Source organism: Onychomys torridus, chromosome 1 (assembly GCF_903995425.1).
Source record: "Onychomys torridus chromosome 1, mOncTor1.1, whole genome shotgun sequence".
NCBI classification, from domain to species: domain Eukaryota; kingdom Metazoa; phylum Chordata; class Mammalia; order Rodentia; family Cricetidae; genus Onychomys; species Onychomys torridus.
In genome coordinates, this window is record NC_050443.1 from 136311550 (window position 1) to 136334795 (window position 23246).

Consider the following 23246-nt stretch of genomic DNA (forward strand, 5'->3'; position numbering starts at 1 on the left):
TGAAATATGGGTGACATTTATTGAGCTAACAACACTAGCTACTAGCAGAGACAGGTTACAATAAGGCCCCAACTGCCTTGATCACTGCAACTGATTCCAATCCCTGGTGAAACCAAATAGAGAAATGAGGAAATCGAGAAGCCGTTTGATAAAAGGACTTTAATCAACATGTTCAAGAGACAACACAGATTAAGGAAGCTCAAGGGTCAGTCCTATCTGCTCTCCAACAGAAATTAGTTACTGATTAAAGGAAAGTCTTGAAAAACTTGATTAAAAATGACTTTTTCTCTTAACAGACCTGTTTATCACCATGGTAGAGTGGTTTCAGGGGTTGGCCACCCACATATTTCTCACTTGTTGAAAGCAAAACTGACAAGACAAATTGCTAATACAAATAAATAAATTGTATCTCTCAAATATTCATAGAAGGCTGTGGTCATTTACACTAGCAAAGAAACAGATGTTACCAGAAGTGCTTTTTATTTTCTTTAGGTGGGTCACTAGTCTTTGATCCCTCAGAAAGCACTTTCGCTGTCTATCTACAGGTTTACTGATCATCCTTAACATATATATACTCCCAGCACACTCATCATGTGAGACAATATACATAATCATCTTGAGGTAATGGGCAAGTGTCAGCTAAAGCTCTGTTGTGTACCATCAATGGACTAGCTTTCACATATCAGGCAAAATGACTAAACTTATCCAAACCCATACCCACAAAACCCCCCCTTAAGACAATGTGGCCATCTTGTTTATTGTTTCCTCCTTGTACTGAGAAAATTGCAAGTACTTAGAAAAATATATTTGCCAAACGTTATCAACAACAACAAATGAATGGCTGAGTGCACAAATAAGTGGGACTCAATAAGTACCATATCAAACAGGATTTCTGACTCATTAGAGCACATATGGACACAACCTGAGACAGCTTTGCTTTTTCATGCAGTGATAACAAGTGAATGTTCTTACTTTGTGTTCTTTTTTGACTCCATAAGCAAAAGTGTTTTTTTTTTTTTAATGAAGTGCTGTTATTCTAGTTCAGTCTTACATATGGCTGATCCCTGTATATTCTTTGTCCAATGTTTCAGAGTCTTGAAGGTTTAACCTATTCAAGAATGTGATGGGAATTTTCAAAATGCCTTAGGGTGGGTAGGTTTTCATAAGCCACAGAACATTATTGTTATTATTAATACTTTTGAGAAATGAAATAATAGCTAGGAAACAAATGGCAGAGAAACATTCTGAAATCACTTGACTCCAACTGGAGAAGCCATCCACTGCTAAAAGGACATGAGCGATGCCATGTGAGGGGAGGATGCCACATGTGGGAATAGTTAGTGTCAACATGTGATACTAACAAAGTGGGCTGCCGTTTAGACCACAGATATAAACTACCATCTTCAGTGCCTAGAGACAGGGAAGGATAGTTGTACATGCTCCTGTCACAAGGATCGAACAGTATACACCTCAGAAAGACAACTTTAAATAAAAAGTCAAACAAAATAAAAACAAAACACTTTCAAGCAATAGTACAAGGACATAACTTACACAAAACCAAAGACTGCAAAAATGTTCATTTTTTTCTTATACTATAGGTTCAGAGAAGGTAATAGAAATTAAAGATGCAGTATGATAAAAAAAATATTAGTACAAGTAATTTAATTGTTCATGCTTTGAGCCAGCCTGTCTGTTTCCCTGTTTTTCCCTTTTCCTTCCCTCCCTCCCTCTCTCCTTCCCTCCCTTCCTTCCTTTCAGAACACCTGCTAGAGGCGGCCTAAGGTAATGGGGTTCCATAATGATTTTTCTCCACAGTTCCTAACTCCATGAAATTCATCTAACAAGTATTTATTATATAACCACACAGATCTGCACCATTTTAACTGTGTTAAAGAAGACCAAGAGAGACATGCACAGTGATTTAGACTAAACAATGAGAGTCTGGTAAAAAGGCTGAGGAAGATCATGGCAAGTCAACAAGGCTGGCATTAACCAGGGGGATAGGAATGTGAGCAGCATCCGACAAAAGGATATGTGGGGAGGCGGAGCTCAGATCAAATGAAGTCTCAATGCAAAAAGCAGTGGAGACGCAGATAGTGGATAAACCTGTTGCAAGATCCTAACTGGGAGCCAGTAGTGGTTTAGATTAAAGCAGAAAGGAAGCTGGGTGACGGTGGCGCACGCCTTTAATCCCAGCACTCGGGAGGCAGAGGCAGAGGCAGGGGGATCTCTGTGAGTTCGAGGCCAGCCTGGTCAACAGAGTGAGATCCAGGAAAGGCGCAAAGCTACACAGAGAAACCCTGTCTCAAAAAATCAAAAAAAAAAAAAAAAAAAAAAAAAGCAGAAAGGGAAGGAGAACTGATACTAACTGAAAAGGCAAAATGGCTTTGACTAGCGGAGTGTCTTTAAGAGAGGAATTAAGGACGACATGGAAGCATCTATCAACTATCAATTTACAAGGAATAGTCACATGAGGACTCCAGAGGGCAATGTCATGCAATGGGTTTGGGGAAGAACAGTATTTAACACAGTAGGCCGGAGACTGGATTTCTTTGAATGATGGCCCACAAGGTTAGCCATCACAAGGTTGGGAGTGATCTTATTATGCCCTGATAAGAATGGCATACTATACTTAAAGTCTTTGGGTACTGGGTGTGTCAGAGCACCTGCTTTCTTTCTGAGTGCTGGGACTTTGGAACACAGGAAGCGTGGGGGCCTAAGTGACCCATCCACCCCCACCAAGTGAGTCTTTTAAGACACCATGTCTCATGTTACCACATTCAGTGCTGGGGGGATAAAGTGAGTTCCTGGCACTTCACTAATAGAAATCTCTTGAAAGCTTGAGCCTGGCTTCTTCTGGACTTTGCCCCGTGGGACTTTTCCATCTGCTGATTTTGCTATGCTTTCCCTGACATTAACCATAGCTCTGAGTGTGACTATGCCATGATTCATGTGAGCCCTTTTAGTGAGTCTCTGAATTGGGTGGTTTTGGGGACCTCCTATTAAGCTTTAAGTAATAATATGATAATATGGAATACAATAGTTGAAATTCATGGGTTTTAACTCTTGGTTGGAGATCTGGGTCTATCAGTGGTATGTATTCTCCCCAGACTCATTGTCTAGTACACACTGACAGAGAGAACTGAAATAAATTCAATTAGGCACAAACTTAAGGAACAATCAATATGTTAATTTTTTTCTGATGTACTGATGTTAAGATGGTAAAATGCTTTGAGAGTGTCTAGACTTAGTTAGTGGCACATACTAGTACAGTAAAACCAGGTTTCAACTCAGTGGTTCCTCCAGCATGCTAGTTCCTGCGAAGCTGGAGTCTGCCCTTCTCAGATGACTCTTGCTTGCCTCAGAATGTGCCACATGCTTGCAGATTTCCACCATGTTGCATTTTCAATTAAAACGACTAAATGAGGCATCTTAAAAGGATGATTTCCAAGCTGCTGGGACAATAATGCCACAAACTCCACCAGATTTTATTAGAGTCAAATGACAGTATAAACCAGTAGGAAAGTGTGTGCCAACCACAGAAACAGCAATGCCTCAAACTCTTGGAGTACTGAACACCATCCAGTTGGCTGAGAATGGACCATGTGGCTTCAAATCATTTTTTGCAATTACTATGCTAGCTAGTTCATCGTTTTTGGCAGATATGTCCCCCACACAACTGAACTCAGCTAATTTTCATTCTGCTGATCGGCCAATATGATTTCGAAAAACCACCCAGGGAGCTTTCATGAAATCTGAAGGAGTGTATCAAAAACATGAGCCCATTTGTTATTATCTATTTGCCTTGAAACCATGCATATATATATACTAAATAGGCCACCCAACATCCATCTCAGGAAGTTCTCAGATGTAGAGTCTAGAGTGCTGGTACCAACCAGCAGTGTCAGAGCCAAAAAGCAAAACTGTAAGGTGTTTCTCTCTCTCTCTCTCTCTCTCTCTTTCTCTCTCTCTCTCTCTCTCTCTCTCTCTCTCTTTCTCTCTCTCTCTCTCTCTCTCTCCAAGTTTTACTTTTCATTAATACATCAGAACTTTAAATTATAAGGGGAACCATGTGCTATTTCAACATGTCTTCAAACATTTACCATTTCTCTGTGGCCGAAACACTCCACATGCTTCTTTTTAGCCTTTTGGGACATCCAATGTATCATTCTTGCTACAGTCAGGGTTTTCTGCCTTGGAACCCAGAACTGCCTTCTACCTAACTATAATCTGGTATCCACTGATCCTTCCCTTTCTTTACTCTTTACTTCTTACAACTAAACTTGCCTTTCCTGGGTAGAACAAAATACATTTTAAAAGTTAGTTACTATGGGCTTCTCCAAAATGATCAGTAGATCCTAATTACTAGACAAGAACTATCATGCAATGCTTTGTTAATTTCCTTGAGTAATGAATATTTAAATAACTATAGGAATATGTTATCTTTTCTATTAAATCTATGCTTTCATCCAAGTTAAAATTCTAAGTTGTCTTCCTCCTATTTACTAACAGTTCAACTGTTGCATTCCGGTAGGAATATGTCTCTTAGGATGATTTAAAAAAAACCTTCCACAAAGAAAAATATCTCACCAAAGGATAACTCCCACAATGCATTAAATCCATCATGAATGGATGAAGAGATGCTAATTAGTATAGTGGACTTCAGCTAGGTTCTTCAAGCTTGTGTATGCATGAAACTGCATATAATATTGAATTTCCTTATCTATACAGCTGGTGTTCCCAGATGCTTGATGAAGAGTTCTACTTAACCGTAAAGTCTTCATAGTCAAACTAAACTTTCCTTAACAGTGTTAAAATGGGCCACTGTATCAGCTGGGTAAGTTAAAGCTAATTCTACTGCACTGGGCCAAATCTTCATAGCCTTTCTACCTGCTAAGTTTTGTTTCTGGAGCATGCTGTGGAATGTCATTCTGTATGCTGTGAATGTGTGTTGCTCTAAATGGTTGATAAATAAAATGCTGATTGGCCAGTAGCCAGGCAGGAACTATAAGTAGGGCAAGCAGACAAGGAGAATGCTGGGAAGAGGAAGGCTGAGTGAGTAGTCACCAGCCAGACACAGAGGAAGCAAGATGTGAAGGCAGAACTGAGAAAAGGTACCAAGCCATGTGGCTAAATGTAGATAAGAATTATGGGTTAATTTAAGTGTAAGAGCTAGTCAGTAATAAGCCTGAGCTAATGGCCGAACAGTTATAAATAATAATAAACCTCTGTGTGTTTACTTGGGGTATGCAAGTGGGAGAGATTTGTCCTGATTGCCAGGCTGGCTGGGACACAGGAAATCTTCTGACTACAAGGGCATCTTGAGAAGATTGCTAAGCCAGGGGTATCTTCAATCAGTTAAATTCCAGGTTAAATGAAAATATTTTTATATTAATCTTTCCAGCTTCCTAAATAAAAAAAAAATGCTGTTAGAAGAAAAGAAGGGACCAAGGCAAATGTAAACTGACTAGGTGTGTTTTAAAATGTCCCAGAAGTTTAAAAGCCTTCTTCTTCCACCTGATAACTGGGAGACAAAAGAAGCTATGCTCTTATAACCTTGTATTCAAGATAAGGCCAAGCAGGTGGTTTTTCAAAGGAACTCCTATAGAATAGCATCACATTGGTAGGGACTTTTTTGTTTGTTTGTTTTTTGTTTTTTCAAGACAGGGTTTCCCTGTGTAGCTTTGTGCCTTTCCTGGAACTCACTTGGTAGCCCAGGCTGGCCTCAAACTCACAGAGATCTGCCTGCCTCTGCCTCCCGAGTGCTGGGATTAAAGGCGTGCACCACCACAGCCCGGCTCAGTAGAGACCTTTTAAGGAATGCAAAGTCCCAGACTGTGCTGTAGGAGAGGTGGGAGAGGATGAGTGGTAATGGATTTCAGGCCCTCCAGGTGATTCTGTTGTCTGACAGTTTATGAACCACAGATGCAGACAGAAGTTGGACCCCTAGGTCTGCAGGTGCAGAGATGGGTTTGAACATTGGGCTCTAACTCTGCTTAGCTAGTAACCTTCGGCAACTTTTGTTATGCTTTAATATCCTCATCCATAAAGTGGCAATGATAATAATGCCTAACTCATTGGAACACTGGCAATAATCTACTACATAAGAGAGTTCACAGAAGACTTGGCATAACATAGGAAACTCATTACATTCAGGCAATTATTTTCTCAGCTACAGAGTGATAGCAGGTTTGCTCATTCATTTATGCTGCTAGTATTTATTCAGGATTTGCCATATATTCGCATTAGAACCACCCCACTGCCTGAGGCTCACTCCATACCAAAACACCTGGTGATGGTGGGGCCAAGATTTTCAAAGAAGGCTCAATCTGCACATAAAACTACAGCCACTGCCCAAGGACCAGTGACGGCACATATGCGTGTGAACCTAAGGAAATTTTGGCAGAAGAGCCATGTGCCCAGCAAGCTCTGGTATGTTCTTGTCTGGTCCTTTTCTGCTTTGCTGATCTTAGGAGACACAGATCCTGCATTTTTAAACAGCCAGCTTATGTCACATGCCTAGCAGAAGAAAGGTAGAAGTTGATGCATCAGGAAACGAGTCTTCCTTCCTGAACTGATCCTTCTGATTTCTGAAGGTGTACCTGAGATGTTTGTTAGGGTGGAGGAGGAACGTCACAACCACCATGTCCAGCACAAACTCTCTAAACTCATGCTTCTGGATACAAGGGGCCAAGCCTCAAGGCTTGACAAAATAGTTCTATACACCATTTTCCAAGGCAGGAAGGATTTGGGTCAAGTTTTTAAATAAATTAAAAGAACATTCAGGCACTCCTTGTCTTCAATCTCTACTCTTCTATGACCAACATGAAATGACCCATAGGCCCAGGCTAATGAGCTGGAAGTAGGAGCCTATGGAGACTCATCAAATAGCCAGCTGACACTACAGCATGGACTATAAAGAAAGAAATGAACAGGTACTTTAGCTACATATCTAACATGACCAGGAAGAATGATCACTAGTCAATAAGCTTTCACTTTCTAAAGGGTTTATTAAAGCAACAAAAAAGTTGATGACAGGGAAACAGATGAGAGCAAAATACAATGATACATATGCATGAATCCATTATTTATGCTAAGTTAAATTAATCTTTCTATTGAGAAGCCAAAGAACAACTATGATGCGATCTGGGTACTGTGCAATGCTTCTTGTGCAAACTTCCCCTCAACTTTTGTGGTCATCTCTGGAGACACAGAATGAGCTGTGTCTCCTCTGGTGTGCATACCTATGAGGTAGTCTACTTCAGTGTAGAATCATAGCTGACTCTTAACACTAACAAGAAATTAAAGAGATAACTCTCTATGGCTTCTAAGGTTAGTTGTAAAATCATGCTTCCCAAATTACTACTTGATCACATATCTGGGAGAAGCAAGAACAATGTCAAGAGACATCCAATCAGCCTTTTGGTGAGGCTCTTCTGGAGAGGAAGCAACTGCCACCAGCAACATGAATAAATACTTAGAGTGCAGAACTTTGGTTCTTCTAACTGAAATCCCAGATCCTGCAGAATAGACCATAGCCACTACCATTTAACTCTGTTTAGATTTCTGACCAGCAAAATCAATGAGATAATAGTTGTTATGAAAACTCTTCTCTGCGGCATCTTGTCATGCAGCAATAGACAATTCACACAGATGAGCAAAGCATTCCCACATCATAGTAGATAAGAGTTTGTGGGATTTAATCATGGAAGCCAAGGGGCTTTAAACACAGCTTTGCAGATTTAAGAGTCCTGGCTCTCATTTGATCTCAGTATGCCTGAAAGATAATCATAGGTCTGCACTCTGTCTCCTGTCCTTTTCCTTAAGAGAAAAGAAGTAACTTAATAGGAATCTTTAAAGTGTTCTGATCCTATGTTTATCCTATGGCATTCATAGCTCTGTCTTGTTTCTTCAGTCACGATTCTGTGAACATATTTGAAGTTCTTTGTGGGCAGGATTAGTTTCTCTCTTGGTATCTGTCAGTGGCACAAAGGTGGGTCAGATTCTTTGCTCATTGGAAGGCTGTGCATCAGCCTGCTAGTGTGGCATCTCAGCTCTACCAAGCTGAGTGAGCTTGGGCATGCACCTCAGATTCCTCATTCTTGCAATATAGTTCAGGTTAATATATACATTTATTTACACCAAATCAGAAAACTACTCATAGAGCGCTCAGTACTTTGCTTTTAGTACACTGAGTACTAAAAGTATTCAACACATTGAGCTCCTCTCTCAATCTTTCTTGTGTCAGGTTGAGAAAATCCAGTGGAAAATCAGGGCTTGTTGGGAGGCAGACATGGTAGCCTTCAGTCTGCAAGTAGGCTTTGGCCGTAGACGAGGCCATTGGCCAGCAAGATGGCAGGTAAAGGTACTTGTTGCCAAGCTTGATAGCCCAACCCAAGTTGGATCCCCAGAACCCACATGATGGAAGAAACAAACTGACCCCCATCAGTTGTCTAACTTCCACATTGGTGTACACACACACACACACACACACACACACACTCCTCTCTCTCTGAGTAAATAAATGAACAAAACATAAAAAATGAAAAAAAAAAAACTACCACCAACAACAAATTCTCAGGTGGTCAATGGTACTTCATTTGTAGCCCCTGTTTCTCCTTGTACCCTTTCTGTATCACTAAGACAGCGAGAGAAAGAGGGACGTGTACCATCCTACTCTTGTCCAGCAAGACATGTGCAGGTAGCAGTGACTCCCATGAGACAAAATGTGTGACAAGGAAAAGGTGTCCCTCACCTGGTTTTATAAACACCTATATGGAGGCGCTTTTGCTTTCCATATTACTTCTAAATTTCATTTAGAAATTGCAATTTTGCCTGTGTAGACAAAGTCCCATAGCTCCTCCTAACACTAATTCTAGTGCCTTCCTTTGTGGCTCATTCCTTCTCTGTCTAAGAGCAAGCAAGCTGTCATGTGTTACTGTCCCCTAAGATGACCCTATTTAATGATTTCTTGATTCCCAATACCTTTGAAGTGCACATCAGGGCTCCTTTCTTTTCTCCTTAAATAGGACAGAGCTCTCATGTAAAATTCTGCTGGGATTCTAGCTCTTTCTACAACCTTCTATCTCTAGATAAGTCCAGGAAAATGAGAGCTGGTAGACATATAAGCCACATTACTCTGCCCCCAAGTAAGCATGCATCACTAGCAATGCAATGGCCTGAGTTCTTGCAGATCCAAATATAGAACCCTCTTTTAGCTCACCCTCAATGCAGCAGAGCAAATATGTGGACAACATTAATGACTCAAATGCAAAATGCCTGGTGAAGGGTGCCACCAGTGTGGTGGTGAAAAATGGTTCCCATAGGTTCGAGTATTTGAACACTAGGTCCCAGTTGGCAGTGCTGTTTGGGGGAGGTTATAGAACCTTCAGGAGGTGCAGCCTTGCTGAAGGGAGTATGCCACTGGGGATGGCCTTTGAGAATTTAGTTTTGCCCCACCTCCAGTTTACCCTCTGCTTCCTGTTGGAGGTTGAGCCATGGTCTCTCAGCTTCCTGCTGTGGCTTACTGCCATGCTCCTCTGCCATCATCGGCTTTCCCTCTGGAACTTAAACCAAAATAAACTTTCTTCCATAAGGCACTGTTGGTCATGGTGTGTTATCACAGCAACAAGGAAGTAAGTGATAAGAGCCACTGGGGCGAGGGGCCGAGACATGTGAGGCCAAGAACATAATGCCAGAAAAGAAAACAGGGATAACTTCTAGAGGACTCAGTCCTGGGTATAGCATCTGTACAGTCCTGACCCACCGGGTGGGAAGAGCAAGGAGCTCTCCAGCCAGCAGGAATGAAGGGCCAAGAGCCAGGAAAATATGTGGAGAGGATGCGAAATTCTGCGGATGTGTGTGTTTTCATCAGCTGGAGACATGTGGAGAATTCCAGACAGGGATTATAAAAAGTAGTGCAGTGGAAAACACCCTGGCAACACTTCCAATAAAAATTTTCAAGAAAAAGTAACAAAAAGGGCTTTTACAGCTTACAGAGCAAACTGGTGACATATGAATTCACGATGAAGAATGAGTAATGTCTTCCAAGACATGTTTCAGTAATCACGAAGTAAAAACTCTTAAGACTAGAGAGGTGCATTTCCAAAGGAGGCAAGCTAAAGAGGACTAGCACCATGCTCTACAGGTTCACTGAGTTTCTCTTACTGACACCCTTACACTGTCTTCCTTGAGCTGCTAAAACATTTCCTGACATGTATTAGGTGGTATGTCAGGTGACACTTGCCAACAGAGCAATTTCAGTGACCTGCAAGTTCTAGTGTGCACCATGAACTAAACCTTTTCAGGGCATAGCAACAGGTTATCAGAGGGGAACACAATTGGAAACAGGTCTTCGTGTGTCTACACCTTAGGGTGGTTTACTATCTCTAAACCAAACCGTCTTAGAAAGGGTGACAGTGTGTCCCCTCTCAAACAGTTAGCCTTGGTGAGGGAACAGGTCCTATGTCACTGTTTCTGTGCCTCCCAGGACCAACAGATTTTCTTCATACACCACAAAAGTGGACAACATGACCATGGCTGGACTTCCCTGGTGAACTTACCATGTACCACATACTTGGCCACTTGGGATCATTGAAGTAGGTAGATTGGGCATGGCTGAGGTCATAATCCCTCTTCGTCCGTTTTTTCACTACTTGCTGTTGGATCCATTCCACCTTCCAAGGAGAGAGACATCTGGTGAGTGCTCAGCCACTGTCACAGTTCCATAACATAAATGACAGTCTAAAGCATTTCCCATTTTCTGTCAATGTTGTGTAAGTCAAACTTTATTGGGACAATTAAAATCTCTGAGTCCATGTGATTCTCTAGAAAGCCAGCTCTCTTTTATTTCAGTAGAGGCAGACATTTTAGCCTTTTACAGACTAATAATTCATCTCAACGCCAAGCCAGTTTTTATGCTTTGTACAAAAATATGCCACTGATAATTTGTTCTAAGGTGACAGTGATAATTTTTAGGGTATATTTCCATTCATAGTAAGAGTTGGCAAGTTTTTTTCTACAGAAGTTTAATACTAAATATTTCCAGCTTTGCAGGTTCATTCTGCTCCTGTAGTATTATAGCTAAAGCATACCAGAAGTGGTACAGCAGTGTTGAGGTAAACTGTTTTAAACAAATCTGCTGGATTTGACCCATGTGCCTTGTGCATGTGCCCCTTCCCACTACGAAACATATTCTTAAATATTTTGGCATCATTTTTCTTTTTCTTTCTTTCTTCTTCTTCTTCCTCTCTCTTTGTGTGTGTGTGTGTGTGTGTGTGTGTGTTTGTTTGTGTGTGTGTGTGTGTATGTGTGTGTCTTTTTCAGACAGCATCTCACTCTGCAGCTCTGGATGGCCTGAAACTTATCAAGGGCAGTCTTGAACTTGCAGCAGTCCTGCTTCTGCCTTCTAAATCCTAGGATTGAAGGTATACACTACTGACCTGGCTGGGGTAACACAGTTTTGTAAAACCATAGCATGATGGATGGAGGAACAATAGTAGGTGAATCAAAAAATGGATGCCCTACTCCTTTTTTTTTCTTTATTATTATGTGTTTTAAATTTTATACATCAGCCATGGGTTCCCCTGTCCTCTCCCCCCACCTTCCCCCCAGCCCCTCCCCTCCATTCCCTTGTCCTCCAGGATCAAGGCACCCCTGGGGATTCATTTAAACCTGGTGGATTCAGTACAGGCAGGTCCAGTCCCCTCCTTCCAGACTGAGCAAAGTGTCCCTGTGTAAGCCCAAGGTTTTAAACAGCCAGCTAATGCACTAAGGACAGATCCTGGTCCCACAGACTGGGTGCCTCCCAAGCAGATCAAGCTATTCAATTGTCTCACTTATCCAGAGGGCCTGATCCAGCTGGGGGCTCCACAGCCTTTGGTTCATAATTCATGTGCTTCCATTCGTTTGGCTATTTGTCCCTAAGCACAGGGATGTCCTACTCTTATCTGTGGTACAGACTAAAGAGTTGGGTTCTTGAGCTATGGGCACCCTGCCAACTCTGAACTTCAAAACCAAAACATTCCAGAAAAGCCTTAACCATGACCTTTATTTCAACCTTAAGCTTAGCATAGGATCTGTAATCTTGTGGCATATAAAAAAATGCAGATATTTTTAAAAACAAGTTGTTATTATGAAGGGGGAAAGAGCATCTCAAATTCAGGATTAGCCTTAATGTAATTCTTCAAGTTCCCATGGAATGTTCATTTGTTTGACAGCTAACTTTGTCATAATATTTTGAAAGTTCCTGTCTAGCCATTTATCTTTGTTTCCACAAAGTAAAATGTAGGAGTAGGGACATCATGTAGCTTACTGCTATAATCCCTTATCTGCCCACACAAAGATTCAAAATCTCTCTTGCCTACTTGACTACAGAATTGAGGAGGGACACAGAGGCATCCTTCTCAATCGAAGTGGAGAAGCTAGAATGGACATGTGTGCACAATATCTATTACATGAAATATTTTCCTTTTGATTCTAAACAATCGTTCTAAGGAATCAATTCCATTATGTTATTCATTCAATAAATATTAAGTGGCAGACACTATTCTGGGAATATGGAGATGGGAGAGAATGATGTTGAGTTTTGAAAGACATTTTTTTTTATCAGAGAAACTTAGCAAGTATTTCATTATTCTTAGATTCATAAAAATATAATTATCTCTAAACATGATGCCCAACAAGGGAACATTTATGACAAGTTTGACAATGCAGCTTATATTTGCAACTTAATCTTAAATTATTACTTATGTTCTCATTTCTGCAAGGTTAAGTGGGTTTGTATCTATACACTAGGCCAAAAAAAGGCTTCAGATCTGTTTAAGCATAACTCCTTTAAAAAAAATGGAACCTTCATCAATTTGCAAATAGCAGAGAGTATCATATAATCTGCTAGTCACTAAGACATTCCTAGAAATTAAAGGAGTCTTTATTGGGGTGTGGCAGATAATATATGCATTGTTTCCCTCTATGTGTCACAAGTAAGACAGATGAGTGTTTGGGAGACAGAAAGCCACATGGTGGCCATTTTCATAGATAAACAGTGACACTAAAACAGAACAAGTTATCTTAGCAAATAGCACCTCATCTCAAACTTTACCAAACTAAAGTGCTAGCTACATGGCATATTAGCTAGTCAGCATCCTAGTCACAGCACCTTGGCACCTATGTCTGACTATAAGTCATTCTGCCTGATCACAGGGCGGCTGTATTCAAAAAAGGCCCATTGGGATGTGTGTGTGTGTGTGTGTGTGTGTGTGTGTGTGTGTGTGTGTGTGTGTGTGTGTGTTTGTACGTGTAGCATCAAATACCATGTAATTTGCCTTGGTGTTTTATGTTATGAGCCTTTAGTCAGAGAACAAGTAAAGCGCTTCTTGAATCAAAAGTTTTCTATGATTGAAAAACCCACACTTATCCTTTTAAACTATTATCCATCCATCTACCCATTCATATTTACGTTCTTTAAGGAGAACTCAGAGTACTATATAAAATTTATCTCTTGCCAACCTTACTACGAAGAGAAAACATCTTCATACAACTCTACCAAACCCAGAAGAAAATGACATCCTTTCTCTTGACATGTAACATTTCAGACACATTACAGAATGCAGTAAATTCAGGACACCCTCACCCTCACTCAGATCTCACCCCCCTCTGCAGGGAAATACTGAGCCTTCACCTTCTAGGATCTCCATCCTCATCTTCTACTTGCCCAGCAAACCACATTAATTGATGATGATGGGAAGTCTGCCCCCACAAAGTTAGCTAAACTTGTATCTCAATTTCAAATTTGCCAATTTATTGATCCTATTCTTGGGGTAATTTGTCACCAACAGAAAAACATAAAAATATTTTATAAAGTGAAAATATACTAGAAGTCATTGCTTAAATGTAAAATGGGAAACAAATTATAGTATCCCTTTTAAAATGTATCCCACAGTGAAGAGGAAGTAAGTTCTTTGAGTAATAAAATACAGTAGAGCTAATGATTAAAACAGGTAGATCAATGCATAGAACAGAAAATAAAGCAACTGACCTCAACTCCATAACAAGAAAGCATGGGCTAAAGAAACTACACCACAGGTGCCAAACAAGCTACTTAATGAACAATAGCACTTGAGCAACAATGAAGAAAGAAAGTCGAAGCTACATCCCAGATCAGGATCAATTTTAAATGCTCTAACTGTTAAAATGCAAGACACATGTGTGTTCCAAATAATTTTATAGTGGAAGATACATATTAAAATTTTAAAGGGATTCAGAAAAATTTATAATCTTACCTATAAGAAAATAATGTAAATTTGTCATGACCAAAAGTGTCAAGGGGGGAGGTGAAAGACAAATTGATAAAAGTTCATAGCTTCTGCCACCAAGGCAAGAAAGCTATCTCTCTAATATACAAGAAGTTCCTATATTCAATAAGGTAACAATTCTGTAAGAAAATAAAGGGCAAAAGCCAAGGTATCTCTAGGAAGATAAGCCAAGTTCCTTAAACACACAGAAATGCACTCAACTTTGTTGCTATTCCTTTGGTTTAAATATGGTTGTGCTCCATATTTTCATGCAACTAAACCATCCCTGGTGACAGGGTGGGAGGAGGTAGAGCCTTTACCAGGTGGGTCTAGTGAGGATCTGATTGGGGCTGTGCTCGCAGAAGGGGAGGTGGGATCCTGGTCTCTGCTTCCTGGTTGAGATATTATTGCTTGCCCCCCCAACATGGACTCCTGTCATGTGTCACCATTACACTGACCTTACCAGAGGCCACCTGGGCTGCCAAATCTTGAATCCTTAAAACTGTTTTCTATATAAATCAACTTTTCTTTATATGCAGACCATGTCAAATGATTCTTTATAATGGCACAGTGACATATGGTGATGTGTGACAACAAAAGCAACCTATGACTGAATTGTGATATCACCTTTCCAGATACAATGCCAAGACTGGTAAGATGTCATTAGTACAGTGATGATATTGTATTATGCTCATACAATGCTCAGGTGAATGCATCTTTATACAGTTGTGTGTATGGTAGGTAGGCAGTCTACAGAAACACCAGTGAGTAATTCTACTCTGCATTTATACACATAAATAACAAAGTTATGTACTGAAATACTAAATTTAAACTGTAAGTCCAAGTAAGAGGGGGGAAACTCTATGTATAAAGTAACATACAACATGGAGTTTATGAGTAGTTCATTACATTTGCCATCAGCTACCTATATGATCTCTGGGTAAAGTACAGGGAGAAAGATAAACATGGCTTCTGGTCCACATCCTTAATCTCTAATTTTACAAGGAATAAAATTTTCATTAAAAGTGACAGAAAGCTGGGGTTGATGCCCCAGCTGGAAAACTATCTTTAGTCATCCATGAAGATGCAAAAGTGGCGTTTAGAGATATGGTCAGGAAACCTAGTCACAACTCTAATGATTGGATTGATTGAAACAGTTTCCAGAAAATAAAGAGGATTCCATGCTTTGTGTCTTTTGGGTAACACTAACAAAATAGGGGGAAAGAGAATGAAAGTGTTTGCTCCCTGCCTTCCCTTTTTTCTTCTCTAACTTTGAAAACAAAATGTACACAGCTGGCTTGATCAGTAGAATAAAGTGTGTGTGTGTGTGTGTGTGTGTGTGTGTGTGTGTGTGTGTATGTGTGTAGTGGTGTAACTATTAAGGCTACTCCATGTAGTTAAAAGGGAGGTTTATTTTGTGGGGTAACTTACAAATGAGGGGATTGGTTGTAGGGTCTGGCAAAGGTATGGCACAGTCCGGCGGTGTTCTCTAGAGAACTCTGCTCGGTCTACCTCCACCGTCCAGGGTCCCAGAACCAAGAGAGACCTCGCCTCTTGATCCTGGGTCTTCAGCTTCCTCCCTCAGCCCCGCCTTGTGGGCATGACCATTACCGAAGCCTCAATGGGGGTTGGAACTTCCAGGCCAGTGCTGGGATGGCTATCCACTAAGTGTGTGTGTGTGTGTGTGTGTGTGTGTGTGTGTGTGTTTCCTGTGAAAAAGAAAACCTGAGGAAGATATCTAGGTACCAACACACAGCTCCCAAGCCCAAATACCTCAGTAATGTTCTGAAACTCTGGTCACAAAACAGTAATTAGCCCAATACAGTGGAGCATACCTTTAATCCCAGCACTCAAGATGCAGTGGCAGGTGGATCTCTGTGAGCATAAGGCCAGTCTGGTCTATAAAGAGAATTCCAGGCCAGTCAGGACTACACAGTGAGTTCCTGTCTCTCTACCCTACCCCATGCCACCTTACCCCATTCCCCCGATGAAAAGAAAGGAAAAAAAGAAAGAAAAAAGTAAAAGGAAACAAAAAAAATCAGAATTACTAAGTGAAAAAAGTCAAGACATTTTAGAAAAGATTATATTCAAAAAGAGTAGGCCATTCTTTGATTATTTTTCCTTTGAGTAAATTATGTGTTATTAAATACTGAAATTATGCTGTCATTCTTTTTAAAGAAAATAAAACAATGGCTTGCAATCCACCTGTTTCAGGGAGCAACTTATAGTCAAATAAAGTATTATGTTTTGTTTGATGGAGCATGTTCACTTGATCTGCTTGGAATAGGTATTTTGAATTTATTTAATAACTGTAAACACCAAAGGTTTATATAAAAAATACATCTGGTCAGGAATAATAGGATAATTTAAAGATAATTTAAAAGGAATTTGTGACAGAAAATACTGCCTATTCTGGAACTCACTTTGTAGACCAGGCTGGCCTTGAACTCACAGTGACATAAATATTGCATATGGGAGTAGAGAGATAAGAACACTGACAGTTCCTCCATAGAACTCAGTTCAATTCTCAATACCCACATGGTAGCTTGTAACCATCTGGCCACAGGGGATCCAATGCCACTATTGGCCTCTGTGGGCACCAGGCACTCATATGGTACTCAGATAAATATCCACACACATAAAAATAAACAGATAGATAGATAGATAGGCAGACAGACAGACAGATAGATAGATAGATAGATAGATAGATAGATAGATAGATAGATAGATAGATTGTAGCAGGAATCTTAAAAAGTTCTCATTAATAAAAACAAACCTGGGGCAAGTATTGAGGTGAATGCTAGAAGATCAGAGAAGCAGAACAAGCCACAGCTACCTCACCTCACCAGTACCTCAGCTGATCCTGTTTTCCTCAGGCTGGAAGCCTCTGAGTCCTCATCCAGAGTGAATCTCAGCTGAACTGTGCTGCTCAAAAGCCTAAAAGCTTAACCAGCCAAATGCTTCTAGTTTCTGGCCCTCACGCCTTATATACCTATCTGCTTTCTACCATCACTCCCTGGGATTAAAGGCCCGCTTTCTGGGATGAAAGGCGTGAGTCACCTTGTTTGGCTGTATCCTTGAACAGATGGATTTCTGCCTCTGGAATGCTAGGACTAAAGGCGTGTGCTACCACTGCCTATTCTCTATGTTTAATATAGTGGCTGTTCTCTTCTCTGACCCCAGATAAGTTTATTAGTGTGCATAATATTTTGGGGAACACAATACCACCACAATAGATAAACAAATGAATAGATATTGAATGCACAGTTTAAATAGTACAATAGAGATAATACAGACCACACTTAAAAAGGTGACTCAACTATAAAATTGTATATTTAGTTGGCCTTTTCTGAGAGTCAAAAATTTTAAAAGGTATGATTCAATCAGTTTTGATCCATTGGGTTTAATGGAAAAAATTCATAGCATATTGTTGGGAATTTGGGTCGTCTCTCCCTACTCTTAGTCTACTTCCATTATTACTTCCATCCCCATCTACATTTAATTTTTCAGTTTGTTCCTTGTTTATTTCCTCCTTCCTCTTTTCTGCTTACAAAGGAAAGAGAAAAACAAGTGGTTACACCAGACAAAAGCAGTAGAATGCATTTCCCATTTTCACAGCCTTCCATTTGTCTTTGTTCATTCTCCCTCAGGAACATTCACAGCGCACCTACTTCATGGCATGTACTGTGTTAGACGGGACAGAATGTCAGTGAACAAACCAATTCCCTGCACGTGGGCAGTTTTCATTCTAGTGGAGATCAGACGGTGTGATTAAATAAATAGATTATAGCATAGATTGTTAAATTGCTGTGTGATGTAAAAGCAAATAATATGAGGAGATAACAATGATTATGGAGAAGGGACTATTATAGGAAGTCAGTCAGGAAAAGTCTCTTGGGAAGATCATATATTTCAATAGAATATTAAATAACAAGCAACTGGCTGCATAAAGAACTCAAGGAAAGGTTAATAGACAATGTGACTAGGTAAAGCAGAAACATCAGAATGATGGTTCATTTACATATTTTTGTCCATAACTCATCCATACACCATAGATGCCTACATAATCTACCCTAACCTACAAGGCATATTAGTATTGTATTTGACCTTTAGCAGATAAGCAAAAAAGGAGAGGGTGTCATGAAAACACACTTCGAGACAGCTGGTTTTAACTAATTCAGAACTCCAAAGAAACTGGAAAAAGTTCTTGAAGGGAAATGCACGTTCAAGGTACACAACCCCACAATTCCACTTTCTCTTATGATAGGACAGAGTCACAACAGGAATTAAGCAAGGTCCTCTCTGTGGTCCAGAGAATGAACTACTTCAGTAGGGAAAGGGGCTTTTGTGCATCTTTCATCCTCTCAAACTTGCAGCAAAAAGCTCAGGCTCCATGCCCTCTAAACAGCATAGAGGCTGTAAGACAAGCACAGGACAAGAGGGTATGGGTAGAAAACACTCCAGCGAAAGCAGATGTGGACATCATACTAGAAAGGGGAAGACAGAATTACTACCTCTGCAGCTCCATGCAGAGAGAAGAACGACATCCACAGGGAGTCTACAGCTAAGCATTCAGTGTGTGTTGGGCTTTACACATGCCCAGCAACATGGGGCCTTCTGCAATCAGTGGTGCTGAAATGAACTAATCTATGCCAGTCACAGGCAGTGCAGACAAAATGAGAGGGAGCATTAGCCCAGTGCATGCTGGGGTGCCACCAACTACTAGTTTGGCTACTTCAGGGGAGAAAAAAAAACACAGAAGTTCGTATAATGTCTACTTGCATTTGTAAGATGACATTATTGTCAAGAGGGTCCAACAACAAAGTGCTACATGAATACGGGTTCCTAAACTACTTAAATAGTTTGCATTTTAATTGCATGACATCTTTGCTGCTTTTAGAGAAAGAAACTGTGTGTTAGTCTCCATGGTGCCAAAGGTAATGGTTGGCAATAGGCTCTCAAATACAGTTCTGCATTGACAGATATTTTTACATTGAATTAATCCATTTTCTTGTTATGTATGTCTAAACTCTTCTAGTTAGTAAAAACAGAACAGCAGTGAAGTTTTAACAGAAAGGATGTAAAAAGGGATCCACAAGCCTATGCTTAATCCTACTACATAGTAATGGATTATTTTGTATTCTAATTAGACAGTAGCACATGGATGATCACATGGTTAACAGTGAACACCATGCAAATTAATTGTCCTAAAGTTTAAAATAAAAAAGTATAAAACTTCTAAGTACAACTTAGAAAACACAAGAATCTTTAGATATAGTTTTGCCATTCAACAAGTATTTGATGAGTTTATATCCCCATCTTTTCTTTTGTATATTTCATTGTAATGGAATGTAAGTCCAAAAACTTGGTCTGTATATTTAAACACACACACACACACACATACACACACACATAGTAGGAAGAGGAAAGAGGGTGTGTGAGATTAATGAGGGACACATTCTATTAGTGGTCCCTGATCTGTTGAAACCCTGCACAGATTTTTACCATTTCAATGATGCCACTTCCTCCACCTCACACTCTATATTTCAGAAGACACAAAAGACAGTGAATATAGATAAATACAGAAAAACAAAGGACATTAAGAGATTGAGAAGCAAGATATCATCACAGACATGAACAATCACTTCAGACAAGAACTTGAACAAGAGTTGAACAGAGGCAGTGAATCTCATGGTGCTCCAGTCTAATAGGCTAATAAAAGATGTTGCCAACACATTAATGGTCACTGATGAGTCCATAACCAAAGCTCACTGCAAATAAAGTGCAAATTCGAAAGAAACTATGAAAGGAAATAACGAGCAAGAAAATGACCAGAATCCTAGTCTTAAAACCAAACAGAAAGAGGCTTCAAACTAATGGCAAAAATTAGTGCCTATTTCTTTAGCACTTAAACATCAAATACTTTGAACACTGAAATTTTAATATTCTAACATCAAATATTAACGTTTAATTAAATACACTCATATTTAATTAAATACTAATATCACAACTATAAAAGTTTAATAAAATGTTAAATTTCAAGTACCTAAATGAAGATGGCCTATGCTGGCCACTAGTAATAATACCCAGAAGCAATAAGTTTTCTTGATTTGTAAGGAAGATCATATTTATACATATTTGTATATACTTATTTTGCTTGACATCAACTTCCTGAGAACAATCATCTGAAAAAACTTAAGGTTAACTTTCCCTTTGATGTTAACACTCCTTAAGCTTCCTGAAGAATTCATTAAAAACTGAACAATTTTTTTTCTTTCTTTTTTGTCTCAAGTATACACATTCTTTGGCACAGTCACTGTTACCTGTACTAACCTGCTTTCTGTTTATATGATAAACACTAGGACCTAAAGCAATCATGGGAAGAAAGGGTTTATTACATCTTGCACTTCCAGTCTAGGGCAGGAGCTAAGGCAGGAACCGAGAGGCAGAAATTGAAGCAGAGACCACAGAGGAGCATGGCTTACTGGCTTGCTTCTAAGCTCAAGGCCAGCTACATCTCTGTTCAGCTCTGTCTGGTTTGGTTAGGGTTGGCACCACCCACAGTAGGCTGGGCCCTCCCACATCAATCACCTGTCAATAAAATGCCCCATATACAGGCCCGCAGGCCAGGCTGATGAAGGTCATTCCTCAACTGAGGTTCCTTCTTCCCAGATGAGTCAAAGTAACAATTAGGACTAACCATCACATGACCTTATTCCTAATCATGCCAAGCTTTCCAGTAGACAGAGAAAGAAAAGGAAAAAGTGTGTCTGGACCCCCACACACCTTCTTTCCCCTTTCCCCTTTGTATGTGTGTGTGTGTGTGTGTGTGTGTGTGTGTGTGTGTGTGTGTGTGTGTGTGTGTGTGTAGGTGGGTGTCAAAGTATACGGACCAAAATTTTAGGACTTACATTCCATCACAATGGAATATACAAAAGAAAAGATGGGGATGAAAACTCATAAAATACTTTTTGAGTGGCAAAACTATATCCAAAGACCCTTGTGTTTTCTAAGTTGTATTTTATACTCTTCTGTTTTAAACTTTAGGGCAAATAATTTAAACAATAAGAAATTTGAACACAATTTTGACTGCTCAAGTATTAAAATGAAATGGAATTCTAAAGTGCCTAAAACCAATTTTATTATCTGAATGCCATCTAGGGTTAAATTCACTTTTATTTAAATAGAATCTCTTAATTTGGGAATTGAATTAGAATAACCAATATTTCTCTCCATCTTTACTCCAGGATCAAGATAATACACATTTAAAAAAAAATACAGTGGCAAGACTTCATTCCATATGTGTTTGTCTTTGAATAAACATCCTTTAAGCCATTTCAAGGGCAAGGTGATGCAGTTAATGAAGTCCATTCAAAACCTAAAGTAAATATGGTAAATCTCATTCTGTCCTTACTATGGTATAAGTTTTAGATAGCAGCAAGAATGACATTTTTCCCTTAAAACAAAGCTTTAATTGAGCTTAATGGACTTTGGTTTGCTTTGGCCAGCCCTGCGACTTTGTGCATAAATCATTCCAGATATTCTCAGATCTGTATTTGAAAAGCTGGATGCCCTCAAGCTGTATGCCAACCAAATGAATACAAAGAAAAGCCTTATTTTTCACAGAGAGAAGAAATTGTTCAATTCAACTGAGATTAATATAAAAAGAGGAAAATGTTGGCAAAGGAAAGGGTAGTTATTCTCCTAATTTCTCAAAGCAAAGAGCATGGGGTGATCTGTTAAACGTGGGAAAGCATGGCAGCATCTCTCTTCTCTACGTAACATATCATTTAATCCATATAAGCAATGACCAGGAAAGTTCTATTCATACAGAAAGAGACACTTGTGCATAGTTCAACTCCACTGCACATATCATCTTGTTCTCTTGGTTATTTAAATATGAACAGCAATGGCTTTTGTTTCTAAGTCCCACGGGTCCCACTGCTGTGATTTTTATTCACAGTGGAAGGATCAATGAGAAAGAGTGGTTTAAGTTCAGAACTGGAGACCTAAAGTTTTACTGGCATCTGTTCTGTTCTTCTTTTAATGAGGCAGTTCAGCTGCCTGGTGCCTTCAGCTGTTTCATCTTCATCTGGATTAGAAATCTTAGAGATGAAAAACTAACCAGTGCTATGCCAGCAATCCTCTGTGTTAGAAAAAACAAAACAAAACAAAACAAAATGTCACTTTTTCTTGTTTTTGCAAGATAATAAACACACAACTTTTAGGCAGAATTTGTACCATGTTCCCTGAAGGCCAAAGAGTTCAAAGTTCATTAGTAAGTACTGTGATCATTGGAGTTGGACACATTGAGCAACACTCTCTCTGTGTGCCCTCCATCAGCAGAGAGATGAGGGTTGATAAAGGATAGGATATCCATTATATTTCTGTTTTTACTAGACTCTAGCCTTAAACTTGGCAGAAGAGCTGGGGTATTTTGCAACCAAAAATCCTTGGATTCTGACAGCCTTGAACAACAGCAGCACCCTCTGAAGTAGTCAGCAAAGAGTTAAGTTTGGTTAAGGTTGTAGTGAAACATGCCTTTCACACTCAGGGGAAAACACTTCAAAATCCTTGGGCAGATAGGAAAGGAATTGACATTGTCTCCTGTAAACCCATTTGCCAGAGGCAATCCAAATGTTTTCTCAATCTGAGTAAGATTCCTTCACATCAGAAACCATGCCCAGGGTTTCCAGCAAGGTGATGCCTGACATGACTTGCAGGTCATGGCACAGAAATCCCTGGAAGAAAACTTGATCAATGACAGTACAGGCTGGAACTCACACTAGGGGAAGGGAAGGCAGGCTGAATCTGGGTCCCCAGCTCCCTGGCATCCCTGGGTGTTCTAGAGGAGTGCCAAGCTATGTTACTAGGCTGTCATTTTCCTGAAGTCATGGCCATAGCACCAGCAATTACAGGAATGGTGGGGCTGGGGAAGAAGAGCGAAAACACATT

General features: G+C 39.9%; 1 protein-coding gene across 2 annotated transcripts in view; it reads right to left on the reverse strand.

The window, feature by feature from the left end:
• The window catches only part of Pcsk5 (proprotein convertase subtilisin/kexin type 5), a 427807-nt gene that overhangs the window by 328443 nt on the left and 76118 nt on the right, over nt 1–23246 (reverse strand). For both annotated transcript variants that reach the window (XM_036173949.1, XM_036173956.1), the window contains exon 3: nt 10563–10676. In XM_036173949.1, coding sequence (XP_036029842.1) covers nt 10563–10676 — 114 coding nt within the window. The remainder of the gene's footprint in view (nt 1–10562; nt 10677–23246) is intronic.